Source organism: Arvicanthis niloticus, chromosome 5 (genome assembly GCF_011762505.2).
Source record: "Arvicanthis niloticus isolate mArvNil1 chromosome 5, mArvNil1.pat.X, whole genome shotgun sequence".
NCBI lineage: Eukaryota > Metazoa > Chordata > Mammalia > Rodentia > Muridae > Arvicanthis > Arvicanthis niloticus.
In genome coordinates, this window is record NC_047662.1 from 37,092,720 (window position 1) to 37,113,202 (window position 20,483).

Consider the following 20,483-nt stretch of genomic DNA (forward strand, 5'->3'; position numbering starts at 1 on the left):
TGTGCTGGGGAGCGATACATTATAAGAATAAAAGTAAAAGTAAGGTTACAGAAAAGCTGCTAAAACTTGAGATATAATGTATATTAATTTGTCTTTGGTTTTTCTGAGACTAAGTGTCCTGTGGCCCAGGCTTCACAGGAGCCTCCAACTCTCTTAACTCCACTTGCTAACTGCCAGGATTACAGGTGTTCCCCACCAGCCATATCCAGCAGTAAGTATTTTATTAAAAAAAAAAAAATACAAAAACTTGGGAGGGATTGTTGGGGATTGAACCCAGAGTCTCACATAGGATAAATCACACAGTGTGTTGTCCTATGCTACTTTAGATAAGGCCGATGCGTCCTACAATTCTAACAATTATTGAAATCCTCTCTGTTCTCACTGCCAGTACACTAATTCAAACCATCATCTTTTTCATCTTCCTTTTCTTATTCCTACCTAGATCAACTCTGTTTCTCTCACTAGGGGCTCTTGCTGTCTCTCCTGTAGTTTGTGAAAACCAGGTTTGGTCTGGAACACACAGAGATCCACCCGCTTCTGCTTTTCCAGTGCTTGAATAAAGACATATGCCACTCTGCTCAGCTAGGCGATCATTTATGAAAATAGTGAGCACCCCTTTCTCTTCTTGGATCCTGAGTGGTGGAGTCAATTTGAGAGACTCAGAACACAAAATTAGGTACCGAGTCTTGAAAAGGACCGTCTAAAAGGCAGATCTTTGAACTGAAGTTTCTATGGCTTCCTTGCAATTCCGCTTCTGTCTACAGTCTGGTCTAACTTCGTTCTACCTCGGCATCTTTCTCCATGCAGTTTGAGCCCAGAAGGCCTTTCCTGCACCTTCTAGGAGCCTCTTTAGATGCTCTTGAACAGCTACCACTTCGGGTGCTCCCTGTGTTCTCTGGTGGGCGGGGTGTGGAGGCAGGCGGAGCCCTGGAGGCGCGGCAAGTCTAGTCCCTCCCCCTTTGCCACTGTTCTAAGCCGCCCTCAATCATCCCCGGAACCCGCTAGAGCGCAGGTGCTGTTTCCAGTCGGAGTTCTATCAGCGTTGCTAGCTGACATGGCTGCGCCCGTATTAAGAGGTGTTCAGAAGCTGCTGAAGCTCGTGGATTTCACGCCGGTCCCGCGGAGACATCGATATAAGAAGAAATGGGTAAGGTCTGACATAGAGGGAAACTTATCCAGCTCTTGCGTTTTCTCACGGTTCCATTCGGGACATCCACTCCAGGGACCGTAAGCTACTTGGAGCTCTTGTCACACCTCTGCCTGCCCCTGACTCCGCCCCTCTCTATTAAGTCACCGCCTGAGCTTTCGTTCGGTTGACGTCACGTCGCCTTATGTTACTTTTTCTTGCTTACCTTTATCTTGCCCTTCCCACCCTTCTTTTTCCTTTTCCTTCCTCCCTCTTTCCCTTCCCCTCCAGTCCCATGACCTCTTCCCCTCCCTTTCTCCTTAAAATTTCAGCCCCTGCAACTTCACCTCAAGCAGACTGTCCTAACAACTACTCCTTCCCTCCTGAGTCTCCATCGTCCTGCAGGAAAGGATTCACCCCTGTTCTTACTGTCGAGGTGCCTGTGGCGTCCGGGAAAGAGTTCAACGACCACCTTTCCTGTACTGCTGGCCTTTCTCCAAATGCAGGCAACAGATTCACCAACCCCCCTTACTCTAGAGAACCTTTCTCTTGCCTCACCATTTCTTCTCCTTGCTTACCTCGACGGATCCCCACCCCACCCCCTCCGCCCCCAGTACTCTCCTCCCCACCCCCACCGGAGAGGTCTTCTTTTGAACCCTTTTCTCCACTCATAGGAAGGCTGTACAGCCAAGAGCCAGGTGGTTCATCCCCTCCGAGTCCTTGTTTTGACCGACTCAGCCTTCAGGGGTCACCCGCTGCTCATCAGCGGAACCCTTATTGCAACTTTATTGGTTCCCCAGAATCTCAGCGTTCATGTCCTCCAAGTCCCCGTCTTTGTTACGTGTCTTCCCCACCTCTCATTCATCAGCCCCCTAGAGCCAGCCCAGTAACTTCCCCTCAACTTACTCATATAACCTTGGAGACAGGCCCTGTGATTTCGACTCCCCTTATGCCAGGGTCCCAGAGAAATTGCCCCATAATTTCACCTCTTCTTACTCATCGGCCCCTGAGAACTGGCGTTACAATTTCACCTCCTCTTCCTCCCCGATCTGTGGAAACTAGACCTCCAACCTCTCCATCCATTTCTCACCGAGTTTTGGAAACTGGGTCCGTGATGTCTCCCTGGTCCTCTGGAAGAAGTTACAACGATCCTCCCCTTTCCTCAGCATCTTCTCCATCCTCTGGCAACCCTTACAATGACCACCCTACCCGTCCAGACTCTTGTGAACTTAAACCACAGCTTGATGTATCTCTTGGGAAAAATGGCTGTGGTCCTCCACTTTCTTCTCAGGCAGGCGTGTCAGGCTCTCCCATCTCACCCCAAGAGGGTTGTATTCATTATTCCCATTTATGCCCAGATTCCCAGATATCTGCCCCTAAGAGTCCTTACTGTGTTATCAACCTACCACCTGCGGGTGCTGGTTCTCCTAGCTCATCCTTGCCTCAGGCTCTCCAGAAGCCCTGCATAGGGTCCTTTCTGTGGGAGCCTGGGGGGAACTCTTACCTCTTACTAACTCCAGGTGCTGTAATTTCTGGCCCCACAGAACCTCTTCCTCAGTGTCCTTCCCTGTATTTCCCATCTCCCCTGGACAACCAGTGTTTAGCTCCACCTCGGTCACCTAGAGGTTATAAAGAACCCTGTCTCCCTACCCCAGCTCCCTCTAAAATGAAGTCCCCCAAATCCTCGGAATCACGACGCACTCCCTACAAGTGTCGCTCCCTAGTCAACACACCCCACCATACTCCTAATCATCCGAAGTCTCATAAGACCAACACCTGTCCTCAGCCTCCTCCCCAGCCCGTTGGCCTCTCTAGTCCACTGATGGAGCCCTCCATCACAACTACTTCAAATTCCGGCCCAAAAGAACTTCCCCCAGAGACTCCTGTCCTCAAAACTGTTGCTCCTACTTCCTGTCCCCATACCTTGCCTTGTAATCCTGCCTTGCCCAGTAGATATCCTAAGAGCAGTCCCCACGGACCACCTCCAGTTTCCCCCTGTAATACTCATATGTATTCTGTGGTTCCCCCCACCTCCCATTTATCCCCACTCTCTAGTCCCCTAAATCAGTCTGTACATCTCCCTTATAACCAGCCTGTGGTTCTTCCCTGTGGCACTTACTCTGCTCCCAGGGGTCCACCACTACCCCATGGCAAGCCTGTGGTGCCTCCTTGTTCCACCCATATCTATTCTTTTATCCCTCTGAGAACACCCTTTGACCCCCGATGTTTACCTGTTGTCCCTCGAGCTCGGTTTTGCCCCACTACTATTCCCTGTGGCGTTCATACCTACGCTGTGACCAATTCAGGCCCACTGAACAATCCCTCCCAGATTCCCTACAGCTGTTCTTTGCCTCCATCTCAGACACCCTCCACCTGTAGCACTTCTGCCAGTTCAACTATTGTTTGTAGTGACTATCAAAGTAGTGACGGCCAGAGTAACCACCAAAACAGAAGTCAGAGCCAGAACAAGAGCAGCTCCGTTGGTAATCAAAACAAGAATCCCCTAAGAAGGGGTACCTTTCAGAGCAGAAGTCGGAGCCAGAGCAGTAGTCCTCCCCGAAGCAGTACTCAGGACCAGAGTGAGAGTACCCACATGAGTGCCAGTCACCATAAGAGAAGTCGGAATCAAAGCAAGAGTCCTCCAGATGGTATAATTGAGAGCCAGAGTAAGAGTCCCCAGCATAGGAAAAGTTTGGGACAAATTAAGAGTTCCCACAGTAAGAAGAAATAATGACCAGAACACATGTTCTGACCAGAACAGAAACCCAGACTAGGGCAGAAGTTGCATTAACAAGACTGCCATCAGTAGTGTCTCATGTCTCAGTTGTTGCAACGAGGACCAATTTGTGGACTCCTTGTCTGAAGTCTTCAATTCTTTTTCTAATCTGACTCAAGTCCTTCACTGCTAGGCCAAAGCAGTCATCCTAGAAGTTTCTGCTTTAATTCCTACCTTAAGATTCTGTGAACTGTCTTTATTCTGCCTTCCCGGGGTTTGGGAAATCTAACACATCTCAGCTCTTTGATTCTGGGCATTATGTTGTCCGTTCACTGCACTATCTTAGGTGAGTGACTCATTGCTCTATCAGATGTGAAAGGTAGAATTATTTGTATCCTATTAGCACCGCTGCCATAGACCTCTCTCATAAGCTAGTAAACAATAAGTTTTTGAAAACAGGATTAAAAGAATAATTAAAAGTAAAGAATAAAAGTGTCAGGCATGGTGGTTCATGCCTTTAATCCCAGTACTCGGGAAATAGAGGCAGGTGGATCTCTGTAGTTTGAGGCCAGCCTGGTCTATAAATCAAGTTCTAGGACAGCTAGGTCTATGCAGAGAAACCATCTCTCAAAAAAAGCTTTAAGCCTCAAGTTTCCCCAGGGCCTTCACAGTTTCTTCCAAGAGTTCTCCCTTGGGTTACGTAAGCCCCTCCTTCACCTTTGCAGTGCTAGGTATAAATCTAGGCCATTGCTTGTGCTAGGCAAGCACTGTCACACATCTCAGGTACACACACACACACACACACACACGTCTCAGAGTACACACATTGAGGTACATCTCAGCTCAAGCCCTCCCGTCTGTTTTTTTTTGAGACTCTTCTATGTGTCTTTTTGTGTGTGGGGGGGGTGGTGTATGTGTGTTTGTGTTTGAGATAGAGTCTCATGTATCCCAATTTGTTTTGAATTCTTGGTTTTTCATGGCAGGGTTTCTCTGTGTAGCCCTGGCTGTCCTAGAACTCACTCTGTAGACCAGGCTGGCCTCGAACTCAGAAATCTGCCTGCCTCTGCCTCCCAAGTGCTGGGATTAAAGGCGTGCACCACCACTGCCCAGCTTGTTTTGAACTCTTATGTAGCCAAGAATGACCCTCCTTTCTACCTCCAGAGAGGCAGGATTATAGGAGACTTTAAAAAATGACATTTATTTATTGGTGTGGGTATGGTTATATGCATGTGTGCACGTATGGGCTATGGTACACCTCGGGAGGTAAGACAATAAGTAGGGGAATCAGTTCTTTCCTTCTGCCATGTGGGTCTCAAAGATCAAACACAACTAGTCAAGCTTAGTGGCAAAAACCTTTCTCCATTCAGCCATCTCGATAAGAGACTTCTTACGTGTAACTCACTCTGGCTTTGAATTTGCTTTTGTAGCCTCAAGGTTAGCTTTGAACTCTAGATCCTCCTGCTGAGTACTGGGATTACAAGTGTATACCACTATGCCTAGCATTGACTCTCTTTTTTGATGATTCCTAGAGTTACTATGAGAGGTATGTGTCCCTTCCAATCTGTGATATGAAGGCTAACTTCACTCTCTCCCAGTTCCTCCTTTGGTAGGCAGAAGAAGCAAGATGCAAAGATAGAGGAGAGTACTGAGTGGATTTGAATTTGCCTTGGGGTTCTGAGGCATTGGTAGATAGGCTGGTTAGTTTTATGTCAGCTTGACACAAGTTACATAGAGTTATGTGAAATGAGGGATTCTTAATTGATAATTTGCCTCCATAAGATCCAGCTGTAAGGCATTTCTTAATTAGTGATTGATGGGGGAGGGCCCAGTCCATTGTGGGTGGTGCCATCCTTGGGCTGGTGGTTCTGGGTTCAATAGGAAAGCAGGCTGAGCAAGACATGAGTAAACAAACCAGTAAGCAGCAGCCCTTTATGGGCTCTGTGTCAGCTCCTGCAGTTCCTGGCCTATTTGAATTCCTGCCTCGGCTTCTCTCAGTGATTGAGTGCCTCCTGGAAGTATAGGCTGAAGTAAACCCTCTCCTTCTCAAGTTGCCTTGGTCGTGACGTTTCATCACAGCGACAGAAACTTCAGTAAAGTCAGATGATGAGAGGTAGAGTCAAGACTGGAGCAATTAATACATCTGCTCTGTCTCTCTTAGGCTACCACAGAACCACAATTCACTGCCAGTCGGCTTGCTCTGCAGAATTTCGACATGACCTACAGTGTACAGTTTGGGGATCTTTGGCCATCAATCCGTGTTAGTCTTCTCTCAGAGCAGAAGTATGGTGCATTGGTCAACAATTTTGCTGCTTGGGATGATGTGAGTGCTAAGCTGGAGCAGCTGAGTGCCAAGGACTTCGTCAGTGAAGCCTTCTCTCGCCAGAACCTGGAGCCTGACAGTGGCCTCTCTCCAACTACATCCCTGGACGGTAGCCCAAACCTCCGATGCTTCACTTTTTCCAGAGGGGATGTCAGCCGATTTCCTCCTGCCAGGTAGGGGCTGGAACTGTGAGGTCATCCTGAGTGCCTGCTACCAGTGGATCTGAAGAGCTTAGCTCCTGCCCTCTAATACAAATCAGACCTGTTGGTGTTTCTAGTATGTTTATAGACTAGGTGTTTGTCTAAGTGCTGTGTATGTACTATCTCTTTTGTCAATACCCTGATGGAAATAATATCTGCTTTCTTTTATATTTGAGGTACAGACAAGTTAAGGAAGTTACTTGCTTTTGACTGTTTAGTCCCAGGAAGTTTGAACCCCAGCACCTGCACTTGGAACCTGTTCTGCGTTCTGTAGAAAACATCTACCGTTCACAGGAGCAGCTCACTACATCCTTACCAGTGAAGATGTCTCCCCTTCCCCTTTGCCTGTCAGGCACCTGTGAAGGGAGGAGGAGAGGAAGTAGACTTTGATAGGAAATAGGAGTTGCCTGGGAGTGCAAGTTAGTGACAAACTTGAAGAAAACAGAATTTTGTCTCTTCCAGAGACAGTACTTATGGGTACAAAGTTTAGTGGGAAAAGACTGTACAGTCAAGTGCTAAATTGTGCTTTATGCCTTGAGAATAGGAAGCTGGGCTGGGCGGTGGTGGCGCACGCCTATAATCCCAGCACTTGAGAGGCAGAGGCAGGCGGATTTCTGAGTTCGAGGCCAGCCTGGTTTACAGAGTTAGTTCCAGGACAGCCAGGACTACACAGAAAAACCCTGTCTCGAAAAACAAAAAAAGCCGGGCGGTGGTGGCGCACACCTTTAAACCCTGCACTTGGGAGGCAGAGGCAGGCCTGGTCTACAGAGTGAGTTCCAGGACAGCCAGCCCGGGCTATACAGAGAAACCCTGTCTCGAAAAACCAAAACAAACAAACAAACAAAAAACAAAAAACAAAAACAAAAAAAAGAGAGAGAGAGAATAGGAAGCTGGGTATGGTGGTACAAGCCTATGATACTAGCACTTGAATGGTGGGCTTGAGGCTGGAATGGACTACACACACACACACACACACACACACACACACACACACACACAGAGAGAGAGAGAGAGAGAGAGAGAGAGAGAGAGAGAGAGAGATATCGAGATCGAGCTATAGGGCAAAGTTAAGAAGCCTGAGAGCCTGAGATCATTACTAACCCAAAATAACATAAAACTGAAAAGTCTTATCTATGATAGCAGAGACATTTTCTTCTGCTGAGTACCCAGAGCTTGACATGCTAGGCAAGCCTTCTACTATTAGGCTACTATAGTACCCTTATTTCAGATGAAAAAGCCTAGGTACAGAGAAGTTATTTGCTGAAAGTCACACAATTACAAGTGGGGTGGGTTTGAGACCCATAAAGTCCAGCTGTGGGATGTAGATTTAACTGTCTTCTATGATTGTGGCAAGGTGGAAGTGAAATTTGGCATACATACAGCATTCATCAGTGATCCCTCTCACAGCAAGGTACAGTGGTACACACCTCTGATCATAACACTTGGGAGGTAGAGGCAAGAGAATCAGGAGTTTAAGATGATAGTTAGCTGCATGTGAGAGCTGATCTCAAAAAAATTAAAAAAGAAGAAGAAAAAGACCCTCAGTATTTTCATTGGTTTCACTTAAGATCATTTTAGTTACTATCTGTAACTAAATCTATCTGGATAGATTGGGTAAGGATTGGCAATTAGTCCTGAGGCATTGGCATTGGCAGAGCCATGGAGTAAAAACCATGTGGTCTCCTTGTTTGAGGCACCCATTACAGGGGTTTCTTCTCAGGAAGAGAAATGAGCAATATGGCAGATTTCTAGATGCTTTCTAGATGATGTCCTGTCACCAAAATCTCTTAGGAACCCCTTCCCCCATTGGGCTTCCTGTGAAATCAAAGGGGTCTTACTTTCAGCAGCTCAAGGAGCTTCGTGAATTTAGGAATAGCCTGATAATGTCTGTGACATTTTGTGTACTTTTTTTTTTTTTTTTTTTAATTTTAAGAACAACTGTGGCTTTTAGCAGATTCTCAAAACTGAACCAAACAGTTTAAGGACAGATAGAAAGAGACTGGATGAGGGTGGCTTTTATAGGCTGTTGGCTCATATGTTTGCAGTTCTGTGTGGTTTGACTTTCTCACATTTCTCCGTCTTCTTTTGTAGAGAGACTATCTTGTGTATTGAATGGACAGACCTATGGTCTATAGGAAAGGGTAGAATAGAAGGTGGGCCATCCGATAGGCAAAGGATTCTGGGATAGAGCCAGGCATGGGAGATTTGCCCCAGGACATAAAGGAGGACAGACTAGTTAGAACTGAGCAGAGTTAACAGACACATGGCAACACTTGGAATAGAATGACAGGATGATTAACTTAAGAGCCAGTCAGAGAACAGCCAAAGCGTATGGCTAAGGTGTTTGTAAATATAATTGAGTCTTGGAGTCATTATTCCGGCCCTCAACACTTTTGTTAATATTTCTTTGTGAGACATTCTTTAAACTGTCCTATGGAAGCCTGAGCCTCTTTGTGAATTAAGGTGTTATAACTTGGGGCCTGAGGATTGTGGCTGACTAGCAGTGGTGTTGTGCCATGTCTTATACCCTTCTCCCAGGGTCATTGTCCTGTTAGTGTTTCTGCATCCTTGAGTCTGGTCCAAGGCTGCCCATGTTGAACTCCATCTTAGGAAGGGGGATGGCTGCTCACCACCAACTGTCCTCAGTGACAGACAGGCCTAGGAGTCAGGAAGTCCTGGGACAGTTTGGGTGCAGTTGACCACCCATCCTCACCTAGCTCTCTCAAAGCCAAAGCTAGCTACCCAGGTGATTTTGATAGCTTCCTGTAGGTTATAGTCCAAAATCCTTAATATAGAGTGTAAGGCCTTTTGTGTTGGTCTTGCATTTTTGTTGTTGTTGTTGTTTTTTGTTTGTTTGTTTTTGGTTTTTTCGAGACAGGGTTTCTCTGTATAGCCCGAGCTGTCCTGGAACTCACTCTGTAGACCAGGCTGGCCTCGAACTCAGAAATCCACCTGCCTCTGCCTCCCAAGTGCTGGGATTAAAGGCGTGCGCCATCACCGCCTGGCTGGTCTTGCCTTTCAACCCCAGTCTCAGGCTTTTTATTTCCTTATTGCAACTAGGGATTAAACCTAAGGCCTCATCCATACTAGATAGGCATTGTACTACTGAGAATGCAGGTACACCCCCAGTATTACTTTTTAAATATCTTTATTTATTTGTTTAAAGATTTATTTTATTTTTAATCATGTGCATGTGTGTGTGTCTGTGTGAGTAGATGCCACATATGTGTGGGTGCCAGCAGAAGCCAGAGGTATCAGGTCCCTTAGAGTCACAGGTGTGAGCCACCTGATATGGTGCTAAGAACTGTACTTGGGTCCTCCAGAAAAGCATCGCACATTCCCAACCACTGAGCCTCCTCCCTATCCCCAAATAAGGAGGAGTTAGTGTAATGGGGGAGTTAGTCACAGTTTCTGATTTTTTTTCTTCTTTCTCCACATCCCCCTCCTCCCCCAGGGTTTCTTTGTGTAGCCCTGGGTGTCCTGGAACTCATCTGTAGACCAGGCTGGCCACAGAACTTAGAGATCTGACTGCCTCTACTTCCCAAGTGCTGGGATTAAAGGTGTGCACCACCACCACCAGGTGACTTTTTATTGTTATATGTGAGTGTAGTATGTGCCCCATATGTGTGCATGACAGAAGAGGGTGTCGGAGTCCCTAGAACTGGAGATGGTTGTGAGCCTCCATGTGGGTGTTAGGTGTTGAACTTGGGTGTCCTTGACTGCTGAGCCATCTCTCCAGTTCTTCTTACTAATTTTTTTTTTTTAAAGATTTATTATATATACAGTGTTCTGCCTGAATGTTTGTATGCCTGCAGGCCAGAAGAGGGCACCAAATCCCATTACAGATGGTTGTGAGCCACCATGGGGTTGCTAGGAATTGAAGTCAGGGCCTCTGGAAGATCAGCCAGTGCTCTTAATCTCTGAGCCTTCTCTCCAGCCCCCATCTCACTAATTCTTAAAGAAGCTTTTGAATTTTTATTCTTTTGTACCTTACTCATTCTCTTCTCTTTTGCCTAGAATGTTCTTCCATTTTTTACCTAATGAAGGCCTGATTTTCTTCATCAGGCCCAACTCAGGTAGCCCCAGTGCATATAGTTGATGACCATTCTTTCTGAACCAGTGAAGTACTTTGTATCTTAAAGTGTAACCTGATCAAATGGAGTTCCTGCTATGTGCCAGGCAGGGTTTCAGGTCTTGGGAAATATAGTATGGGGAACAAAACTCTTTGCCCTCCCAGAGCTATATTCTAATATGAAAAAATAAAGGAAACACATACACACACATTCACACACACACACACACACACACACACACACACACACACACACACACACACTTACAGTGAAGAACAAGTGCTTTGAAGAAAAATAGCCCAGCTGGAGACAGAGGGTGATAGAACAGAGAGGCTGTTATTTTAGACAGACTAGACAGGGACTGCCAGTGGCTCTGAAGAGATCACTTTGAGGCAGTGCCTGATAGAAGTAAGGAGGCACATCAGGGATATTTAAAGAAAAGTGTTACGACAAAAGGCATAGGAATTGAAAGGCCTGAAGGATGTGCTTGGCTCAGTGAAGGGATAGCAAGGTGGCTAGCAAGGCTAGTTTGGAGTAAATTGATTTGTTTTCAAAAGGATCACTCAGAAATGGGGATGTAGCTTAATTGGTAGAATGTTTACCTAGCATGCACAGAACCTTAAGTTTAGCCCACGTTGCATAAGCCAAGTGTGGTGGCACAAACCTGTAATTCCACAATTTGTCAGTGGAGCAGGAGGATCTAAACTTCAATGTCATTTTCAGCTTTATAGCAAGCTTGAGCTCAGCCTGGGATATATGACAACTTGATTTTGTTTTTTAAAAGAATACTGTGGATACTTATGGATTAATGAATGAGTAGTAGATACCATATAGATGAATGAATGAGTACTGTGGATACTGTATAGATGAATGAGTGTCTGAGAAATAATTTTACTGAGTAGAGCTCACTGGCCCTAAAGGGCCTGTACTTGTTCACCTTGGCTCCTGGTAGGTGTGATGGTCTTCTCTCTTCTAGACTTGGCAGCCTGGGTCTCATGGACTACTATCTGATGGATGCTGCTTCCTTGTTACCTGTCCTGGCTCTTGGTCTGCAGCATGGAGACATTGTGCTTGACCTGTGTGCCGCTCCTGGGGGAAAAACGCTGGCATTACTTCAGACGGGCTGTTGCCGTAAGTCAGTGGCATGGTATCTTGGGCAGGCAGGGATGTGCACTTCACCTAGGAGGGCACACCGAATGTCATAAGTTTAGTCCCAAGGTCAGGGGGTAATAATATTTACTAAGTTTATTGTCAGTCGGTCAAGAAGAATGACTGATGAAGGCTTCAGGCAGATTAAATCTGGGCTCTGATAAATCCACACATGATCCTCACCCTCTTGTATTTGCTAATTTGTCTCTAAGGTAAAGTCTCACTTCTTTGTATTGCCAACCACTCATTTTTAACTTTATGTGCCACCAGTCGATGCATCCAGCACACCTGCTACCTTTGCTTCTATGTTACTTTTTCTCTTTAGAATTCCTCCATCCCACCCTGGCTGCGATATCTAAATCTTTTTAGCTTTTGAGCCTCAGTTCAAGTGTGCTACCTGCAGGATATGTTTTCTCATAGTTGCTACTGCCTTGTTCAGAATGATTCCTTCCTGTGCACCATGCCACGAGCATCGCCTGTTAGCACATCAACGTTATTAGCCTTTCCTCAGAGCTTTAGGATATGTGTCTTCTCCCTCCTCAAGACTGAATTCCATGCCTTTAGTCCCAGCATTTGGGATGCAGAGGCAGGTGGATCTACTTGAGTTTGAGATCAGCCTGGTTTATAGTGACAGCCAGAGCTATACAGAGAAACCCTTGAAAAAAACAAAATAAAAAACATATTTTTGTCTTGAAAAAACAAAAATAAAAATTCCGAGTTCCTTGGCTGAAGCTTCTTCATGTGTTTGGTATCATGGGTAACCCTGGTATTTATAGATGTTCACTTTATCCAGCCTTTGGCCAGTATCCTTTTTTAAAGTAGAACTTGTTAAGAGCACTGACTGCTCTTCCCACGTCCTGAGTTCACTTCCCACCAACCACATGGTGGCTCACAACCATCTGTAATAGGATCGATACCCTCTTCTGGTGTGTCTGAAGAGAGCAACAGATAGGTCTTTTTGGAAAAAAAAAAATAGAAGTTACCTTTTCCTTGAGTCCTGAGAAATAGGCACATGTGATTTTCACATTTGATCTAGCACTTACCAGACTTCTCCCCACCACATGCCTGCACCTTTTTTTTTTTTTTTTTTTTTCTTTTTCGAGACAGGGTTTCTCTGTGTAGCCCTGGCTGTCCTGTAACTCACTCTGTAGACCAGGCTGGCCTCGAACTCAGAAATCCGCCTGCCTCTGCCTCTCAAGCGCTGGGATTAAAGGCGTGCGCCACCACCGCCCGGCTGCCTGCACCTTTCTGTCAGGTGTTGACCTTCTATTCTTGTTACTCCGAAGCTGGTTTGTACAGTTTGAGTTAGCCCCTGGCCTCTTGGTAGGCCCATGAGTAAATTGTTTTCAGCCTTCTGAAAGCTGAAAAAGAAAAGAGAAAAGATGTTGGCACAAGTTTTAACAAGGGAGTTATGAACATGAAAGAGCCCATCCTGGGTTCTGTGCTGCGCTGTGAGAGACTCCATTAGAAGGGAGAAGAGAGAAACTGACAAAGGGAGAAATGTTCCCAAGGTACTAAATGAGCAGCATCACTTCTTCATCCCAGATACTCAAGTGACTGGTTTCTTGGCCCCAGAACATAGATTGGGTCACGGGGTGTCAGGGCAAGCATGGAACTTCTGATTTACTTTGGTAAGTCTTACAAACGTTAGACACAGAAGTGGCACTGGACGCTACCTTTTCTTTCTCAGCTTATTTCCTCCTCAATATTCCTTTAGAACAGAGTGTCTGATTTTTAAAAAAATGTTAAGTGCCCTCATTATTGGGACATTTCTTATGGGGACACTAAACCTCTTCTTAGTAGCAGCCTTCAGCTCTTCAGTGCTGTTTCTTCTCCTTGCCTGTGAGGCTCGGTGCCACCTGTCCTTTATCATCAAAATCAATATCATCATGTTGTTTTTGCATTTTGTTGTTGTTGTTGTTTTGTTTTGTTTATTTCCCCCCAAGACAGGATTTCTCTGTGTAGCCCTGGCTGTCCTGGAACTTACTCTGAAGGCCAGGTTGGCCTTGAACTCACAGAGATCCACCTACTTCTGCCTCCTGGAAAGCACTGGAATTAAAGGCATGTACCACCACCACTTGGCTTACTTTTTTTGTTTGTTTGTTTTTGTTTAAAGATAGAGTCCCGTTTTCTTAGCCCTGTCTTCAGGTTCTTGATCCTCCTCCCTCAGCTTCCCAGGTGCTGGCATTACAGGCATGTGCCTCCAAGCCTATCTTAACATCAGTCTTACAGGAACATATTTCATATAGCAGAACTAAACCAACCAGATATTTCTTAAACTCCTGTCTGTCAGAGAGGGGGTGGGGACTGGAGAGGTGGCTTATCAGTTATGAACTCTTGGTTTCCAGCACCCATACCAGGCAGTTTGTAATGGCCTGTAACTTCAACAACATGGGGTCTGATGCCCTCTTCTGGCCTCCTCAGGCATGCACACAGGCTCAAGTTCACAGCTAGTCTAGCCTATAAAATATGACCCTGTCACAACATTGTAATACCCAACCAACTCCATTTTTGAAGTTCCAGGGGCTAAACTACAATTCCAGGAGGAAAATCACAAGTCTACTTGAGCAAACATCCTATGGCAACCCCCCCCCCCAACCCTAGCAACAGTCAGTCAGGCTACCACAGTATGGTCAAGATGCATAAAGACAACCTAAGACATCCTGTTTGTCAGGTGGTTTTGCCCCTGTGTTTGGTTCCTGCAAATTATGCCAAAAATGCATAATTTAACTTGCTGACCTATATGGAAATTCCCCAAACTTGCAGTAACTACAGTAAATACTCTGCACCTTTAGACTCTATTTACTTTTCCTTTCCGTAGATATTTGTCTTTGTGACCTCTGCTCCAGAGTGACTGATTTGGTGCCACATATATAAGTGTCCCCACCCCTGGGGTCTTTGTTGACTGGGTATATCTAAGAATTGGCTTCATTTTCCATTAACACCTTTTATTGGTATGATATGATGTTGAGTCAGAGCCTCTGAAGACTCTTTATTTCCACAGGTAATCTAGCTGCCAACGACCTCTCCACTTCCCGGACAGGCAGACTACAGAAGGTCCTTCACAGCTATGTGCCTCAAGATATTAGGGAAGGGAACCAAGTTCGAGTTACCTCATGGGATGGCAGGAAGTGGGGAGAACTGGAGGGGGACACCTATGACAGGGTAAGTGACCTCTGACTCTGTGTTCTGGTCTCCGATCCTGGGGTAAGATCTGGCCCCTGGGTTTTAAGTGTTTGTGGCTATTTTTGGACCTAGACAGTTCTCCATGAGTGATTTGGAGAAAGCCATTTGCAGAGTTCTCAGTTTGGCTTAGATGACTTGCTACTGTTTTCATTAGAGATAGTTGGCAGCAAAAAGAATTTGAACCTAACTGAGTGTGGAAAAGTTATTAGACATATTTTATTTCTGAAGTTTGCTTTCTTGCAATCCCTTGCAGTGATGAGTATGAATGAGAAGTTTTATTTCTGAATATTAAAATAGCACATGGTGCAAAATTCAGGAGGTGTAAAAGAATACCCAGTGGAAAAGAACTTTCTTTTTAGACCTGTACACAGCCATCTTCTTCCTCTTCTTGCAGATAACTATTTTTATTTTTTATAGTCTTTGTGTAATTTGTATATGAAAATATAGATTTGTGAGTTTAATTAATTAAAATATCCTCAGGTGTAGTCCATAGTTTTATGCATTTGAAGTAAAATTGCTGGTTAATGGTTTCTATCAGTTAAGATTTTGATAGAGTTTGAGAAATGTTTTCTACGTTTGACCAGTCCTGCTTTCTCTGTCAACGAGCTTATTTTCTCTGTCTGTTAGTGTTGCTTCTGTCTTGTTTTTTAAAAAAGATTTATTTATTTATTATATATATGTGTGAGTGCTCTGTAGCTGTCTTCAGACATACCAGAAGAGGGCGTCAGATTTCATTACAGACGGCTACCATGTGGTTGCTGGTTGCTGGGAACTGAACTCAAAACCTCTGGAAGAGCAGCCAATGCTCTTAACTGCTGAGACATTTCTCCAGCCCTGTTGGTCAGTTTGATTAAAAACTTGGAGTACCGCTCACATTTCCCTGTTGTGTATGTTGTTGAAACTCTTAATATTTTTAAGTTATTTATTTCCTTTAAAAAATTTTTTTTTGGATTTATTTATTTTTATGTGTATGATTGTACATTAGCCTTCATGTATGTGTGTACCACATGTATGCCTGGTGCCCTTAGGTCAGAAGAGGGAGCCAGGTTCTCTGGAACTGGAATTACAAGCAATTGTAACCCACTATGCAGATGCTGGGAATTGAACCTGGGTTCTCTACAAAAGCAACAAGTGCTCTTAACCACTAAGCAAGCTCTCCAGCCCCTAGTTATTTTCTTTTAATTAGCATACCATAAAAATCACTTATTTAAAACATGATTTATGATCATGATTTAAAACATGATTTATGATATATTGTACATGTGTATGAAATGGACAAAGTATATAGCTAGGCAGTGGTGGAACAAACTTTTAATCCCAGCACTCGAGAGGCAAGGGAGGCAGATCTCTGAGTTTGAGGTCAGTCTGGTGTACAGAGTAAATTCTAAGATAGCCACAGAGAAACCTTCTCTTGGAAAACCAAAATTAAAAAAAAAAAAATGTGTAGATTGCATGGCATGTGAGTGAGAGCTAGTATTTTAGATTCAGGCTCCTTGGACTGGAGTCCTGGCTTCATGACTTGCCAGCTGGAAGATTTTTGTAAGTTACTTAAACTTTGAATTGTGTTTAGCTTCTTCAGTGTGGTACATTGTAGTACCGGTCCCATAGGTGGTTAATTAAGAATGCCTTTGCACAGTTTCAGACTATAGCAAGTATCCAACACTGCTATTGTTGTTGGATTCCTCATCATTTTCTGTTCACTGATTTTAGCTATGCCTTGTGGAGCAGTAGAGAATGAATTCCCTCCCAGTTTACTTGACAGCGCTTGAGGCATTTGAAATAGCTTTGGTCCATGAAGATATCTTCATTAATTTATTTGTTGAAGAAATAAAATCAAATAGCCAAGGGCAGAGCCTTGAAGTACTAAGATTTTTTCCCCCTAGGTTGATATCAGTTATGCAATTACAATTATTTATATGCAGCTTTTGTTTTGAAACAGGGTCTTATGAAACCTAGGCTGGCCTCAGACGAACTCTGTAAACTGAGGCTGGCTATGATTCCTGATTCTCCTGCCTCCACCTCTCAAGTACTGGAATGCTAAGTGTGTACTACCATGCATATATTTTAATTTAATTTAATTTTAATTTTTGAGACAGGGTCCTACTCTGTGCCCATGGCCGGCCTGGAAAACCAGAGATGAGGTTACCTTCAAATTTGTAGCAGTGCTCTTGCCTCTGCCTGGGCTTTTTGATCAACCATGAATATTTCTAAATATACTATTTTAATCACTCACTATTTCACAGGTTAAAATGAGAATCCTTGTCAGGTACTCTTCAATGGAGGGATGGGTAGAAGGAGCATCTCCAGTGAATTTGTCATCTGGGGGCCTAAACTGCTCTGACCTGAGTCAGAAGAACAGAGAAGGGGCTTTAATGCTTTACCTTTTAACATTCTGGGCAGGTGTTAGTAGACGTGCCATGTACCACTGACCGCCACTCCCTTCATGAGGAAGAGAACAACATCTTTCAGCGGTCAAGGAAGAAGGAGCGACAGATGTTGCCTATGCTGCAGGTGCAGCTTCTTGCGTGAGTGACATAGTTACAGAGTCTCAGACATTAGGGTCTAGTCACCTGAGATCTTGATTGGGGGACTGGAAGCCAAGACCATCATGTATAAAAATCTTGGCTGGAGATTTGCCTGAAGGCAGTAGGCTTTATGAGTTGGTTCTTTCTAGAATAATAACTACTCTACTTCATCATTTCACCCCTAGTGCCAGTGACTTGCATATTTTGAAAAGCAGATTCTGCCAGCTATCCTTAGATATTTGAGAAGCCGAGGCAGGAGAATAGCTTGAGCCTAGGAGTCTGGATTATCCTAGGTGCTAACCTGGCCAACATAGTGAAATTCTATCTTAGAGAAAAAAAGGAGACTACAGAGATGGCTCAGCAGTTAAGAGCACTATTTGCTCTTGCAGAGGACCAGGTTTGGTTCCCAGCACTCACATGGCTTCTCATAACCATCTGTAACTCCACTACCAGGGGATCTGATGCCTCTTCTGACCTCCATGGGCTCCTGTACACATATGGTACATATTCATACATTCAGGCACACACATACACATAAAATAAGTAATAAGTATTTTCTTAAATAAAAAACTGTTACATTTATTTATTTTAAAAAGAAGCCAGGCATGGTGCATGCTTTTAATCTCAGAGTTTGGGAGGCAGACGCAGGAGGATCTCTGATTTTGAGGCCAGCTTGGACTACCTTGTGGTTTCAGGTCAGCCAGGGATATATAGTGAGGCCTTGGGAGCGGGGGAGGGGGGGGAGGGGAAAGGAATAGAAAAAGAGGAAAGAGAAAGAGAAAAGGAAGAAAGAAAGAGGAGAGAAAAGGGAGAGGGCTTAGGGGCTGGGGTCTGTAAAACTGAAGAGAGAATTCAATTGATAGCCATCATTAGGATTTAGTTCATAACTAGAATCAGGTTTCAAAGGGTCATTCTTTCTTTTTATTAGTTATAATTATGTGTATGCATGTGTGTCTTCATGTAGGTATGTGCACACTTGTATAGGTGCCCATGGAGGTCAAAGATTTTGAAGCCCCCTGGACTTGGAGTTATAGGACATGGGTGCTGGGTACTGAACTTGGGTCCCCCACAGGAGGAGTATGTGATCTTAACTGCTGAGCCATCTCTCCAGCCCCATCAAAGGATTCTTTGAAGGAGGGTTTGTAGAGGTAGGTGTGGTGGTATGTGCTTATAATCCCAGCACTTGGAAGGCTGAAGCAGGAGGATGGCAACTTGGAGGCTACTCTGTGCTATATAACAGGGTCATACCTCATAAAGTAAAGACAAAAGCAAGAACCAAGCAAACATACAACAAGGCTCCCAGACGAAGGCCTTCTGCTACTCCACTGGGTAGTAGACCACCCTACCTGTGTTCCTAGCCTGCACGGCTCTCAACTTCCGAGAAGTATACTAGTTACTGCTTTTTTTCTTGGTTTCAGGGCTGGACTCCTTGCCACCAAACCAGGAGGTCATGTTGTCTATTCCACTTGCTCTCTGTCACACTTACAGAATGAGTATGTGGTGCAAGGTGCCATTGAACTTCTGGCCAATCAATACAACATCAAGGTTCAAGTGGAAGACCTGTCTCACTTCCGAAAGCTTTTCATGGACACATTCTGTTTCTTCCCGTCCTGCCAGGTTGGGGAGCTGGTAATACCAAACCTCATGGCCAATTTTGGACCTATGTACTTCTGCAAATTACATAGGCTGCCATAGTGTCATCCTGTCCCTGAAGTAGGAAGGTGATGACTCTGTTGGAAGCATTGAAACTGAGGCTAGTGGCAGATGTATCCCAAGGCCGGTCTCCAGCCATTACATTTAAAGATGGTTGTATAGAGCAGGAAGTAGGGACTGCTGCCCAGTTATGGATTATGAGCAGGTTCCTAACTCATACTGTCACTTGTATCTCTTAGCCTCTAAGGCCCCTGCTCCATTAGGGATTAAGACAGAGTCTGTAAATAAGCCCATAGTTTAAGCTGTAAACTTGGGAAGAAACATTTAGCCAATAAAGTTGCTGAAGTGCCCTAAGGGTGAGGCTGCAGTTGGGGCCATCACATCAGTCTAAGTTCTATTTTGTTTATGTGTCAGCTGAAGCTGCCAAGCACTCTCTCCAAATTGCCCAACCCAGGCCTCCAGTCCTCCCACACTGGTGAGGGCCGTTTAATCAGCCAACAGGCCCACCAGCCTCCCCAGGTGTCTCCATATGGCACATGGTCTAAGTTAAGGAATAAGTAACTGAAGCTGTTGAGCCTGTGGCTGATGATCCTCTTACAGTGAGGAAGCTTTCCTAAGCGGATGCTTCTGGCTCTCCTTCAGATGCAGCTGCAAAAGCTGCTCCTGGTACAGATTGCTTTTTCCTTCATATAACAGCAAGTATTCCGTGAATTCCTGTATGAACAGCTATGGAGCTGTTAGAGAGATGGTTGGGACTATGGGAAACAGTTGGGATTCCTCATTTCAGAATGGCAACCTACTTCTTTTCACTCTCCAAGTACCTAGAAATTTCCTGACATTTTTTTCCCAAATGTCTTGTTTTTATTTCTAGTTTGTGGCCCTGTTCTGGTGCCTGCTTTGACCCATCTCCAAATCCTTCAGAGTTCTTCCACATAGCAGGGCTTTACCTCACACCCAGTGTTTTGGGGTGATGCTACATGAGGTGTTGCATGCTGATTGTTTTGTAAGACTTGTCAAAACAAAGCAATTTTTAGTGCCAGGAAATAGTAAACATTGCTTATGGTCAACTCTGTGTGTGTACCTTGTGAGTAACTTGAATGTTTCTTGGCTTTTCCAACCTTCTTTATTCTTCCTTTATTACCGTTCTTTTTGTCTTTCATGCCTTCCCTGTTAATCTTCTTCTTTTTTTTTTTTTTTTTTTTTTTTTTTTTAGTATTAGAAGTATCCATTGAGAAGGATGTTAGCAAAGATTAAGACGTCTCCTTTCTTGAGATTTGTATTATAACTGAGGACCCTGGAAGGCCTTCCAGACTTTAAGTCATGAAGCTAGTAAGATAGAAGTGCAGGGAACTTGGCTGACATCTGAGTAAGACCCTCACCAGCCTCCATTCATGGCGTACACTCCCTGACTGCTGTTTACTCTGTACTTAGTATTTCTGAAGCTGGGAGACCTTTGGTTCCTGGGTTTCTGTCTCTTGTATATCCACCTGATGCTAAGTAGTAATCATTGAGGAGAGGGCCTGCTGGCCCTTGGA

At 44.7% G+C, this 20,483-nt stretch overlaps 1 protein-coding gene across 4 annotated transcripts; it reads left to right on the forward strand.

Moving 5' to 3' along the window:
* Nucleotides 1-66: 66 nt before the first annotated feature.
* On the forward strand, nucleotides 67-20,015 carry Nsun4 (NOP2/Sun RNA methyltransferase 4). Of its 4 annotated transcripts, XM_076934403.1 has the most exons (7): nucleotides 67-211; nucleotides 1,006-1,147; nucleotides 6,001-6,335; nucleotides 11,412-11,566; nucleotides 14,589-14,749; nucleotides 17,171-17,295; nucleotides 18,714-20,015. In XM_076934403.1, the coding sequence occupies exons 2-7, from the start codon at nucleotides 1,055-1,057 to the stop codon at nucleotides 18,988-18,990; spliced, it is 1,146 nt and encodes a 381-aa protein (XP_076790518.1). In that variant the 5' UTR covers nucleotides 67-211; nucleotides 1,006-1,054; the 3' UTR covers nucleotides 18,991-20,015. The 4 variants fall into 4 exon arrangements, with proteins under 4 accessions (XP_076790518.1, XP_076790519.1, XP_034357560.2 ...); XM_076934404.1 differs by lacking the exons at nucleotides 67-211; nucleotides 18,714-20,015 and adding an exon at nucleotides 18,260-18,438 and having other exon boundaries at nucleotides 724-1,147; XM_034501669.2 differs by lacking the exon at nucleotides 67-211 and having other exon boundaries at nucleotides 727-1,147.
* The last annotated feature ends 468 nt before the right edge of the window (nucleotides 20,016-20,483 follow it).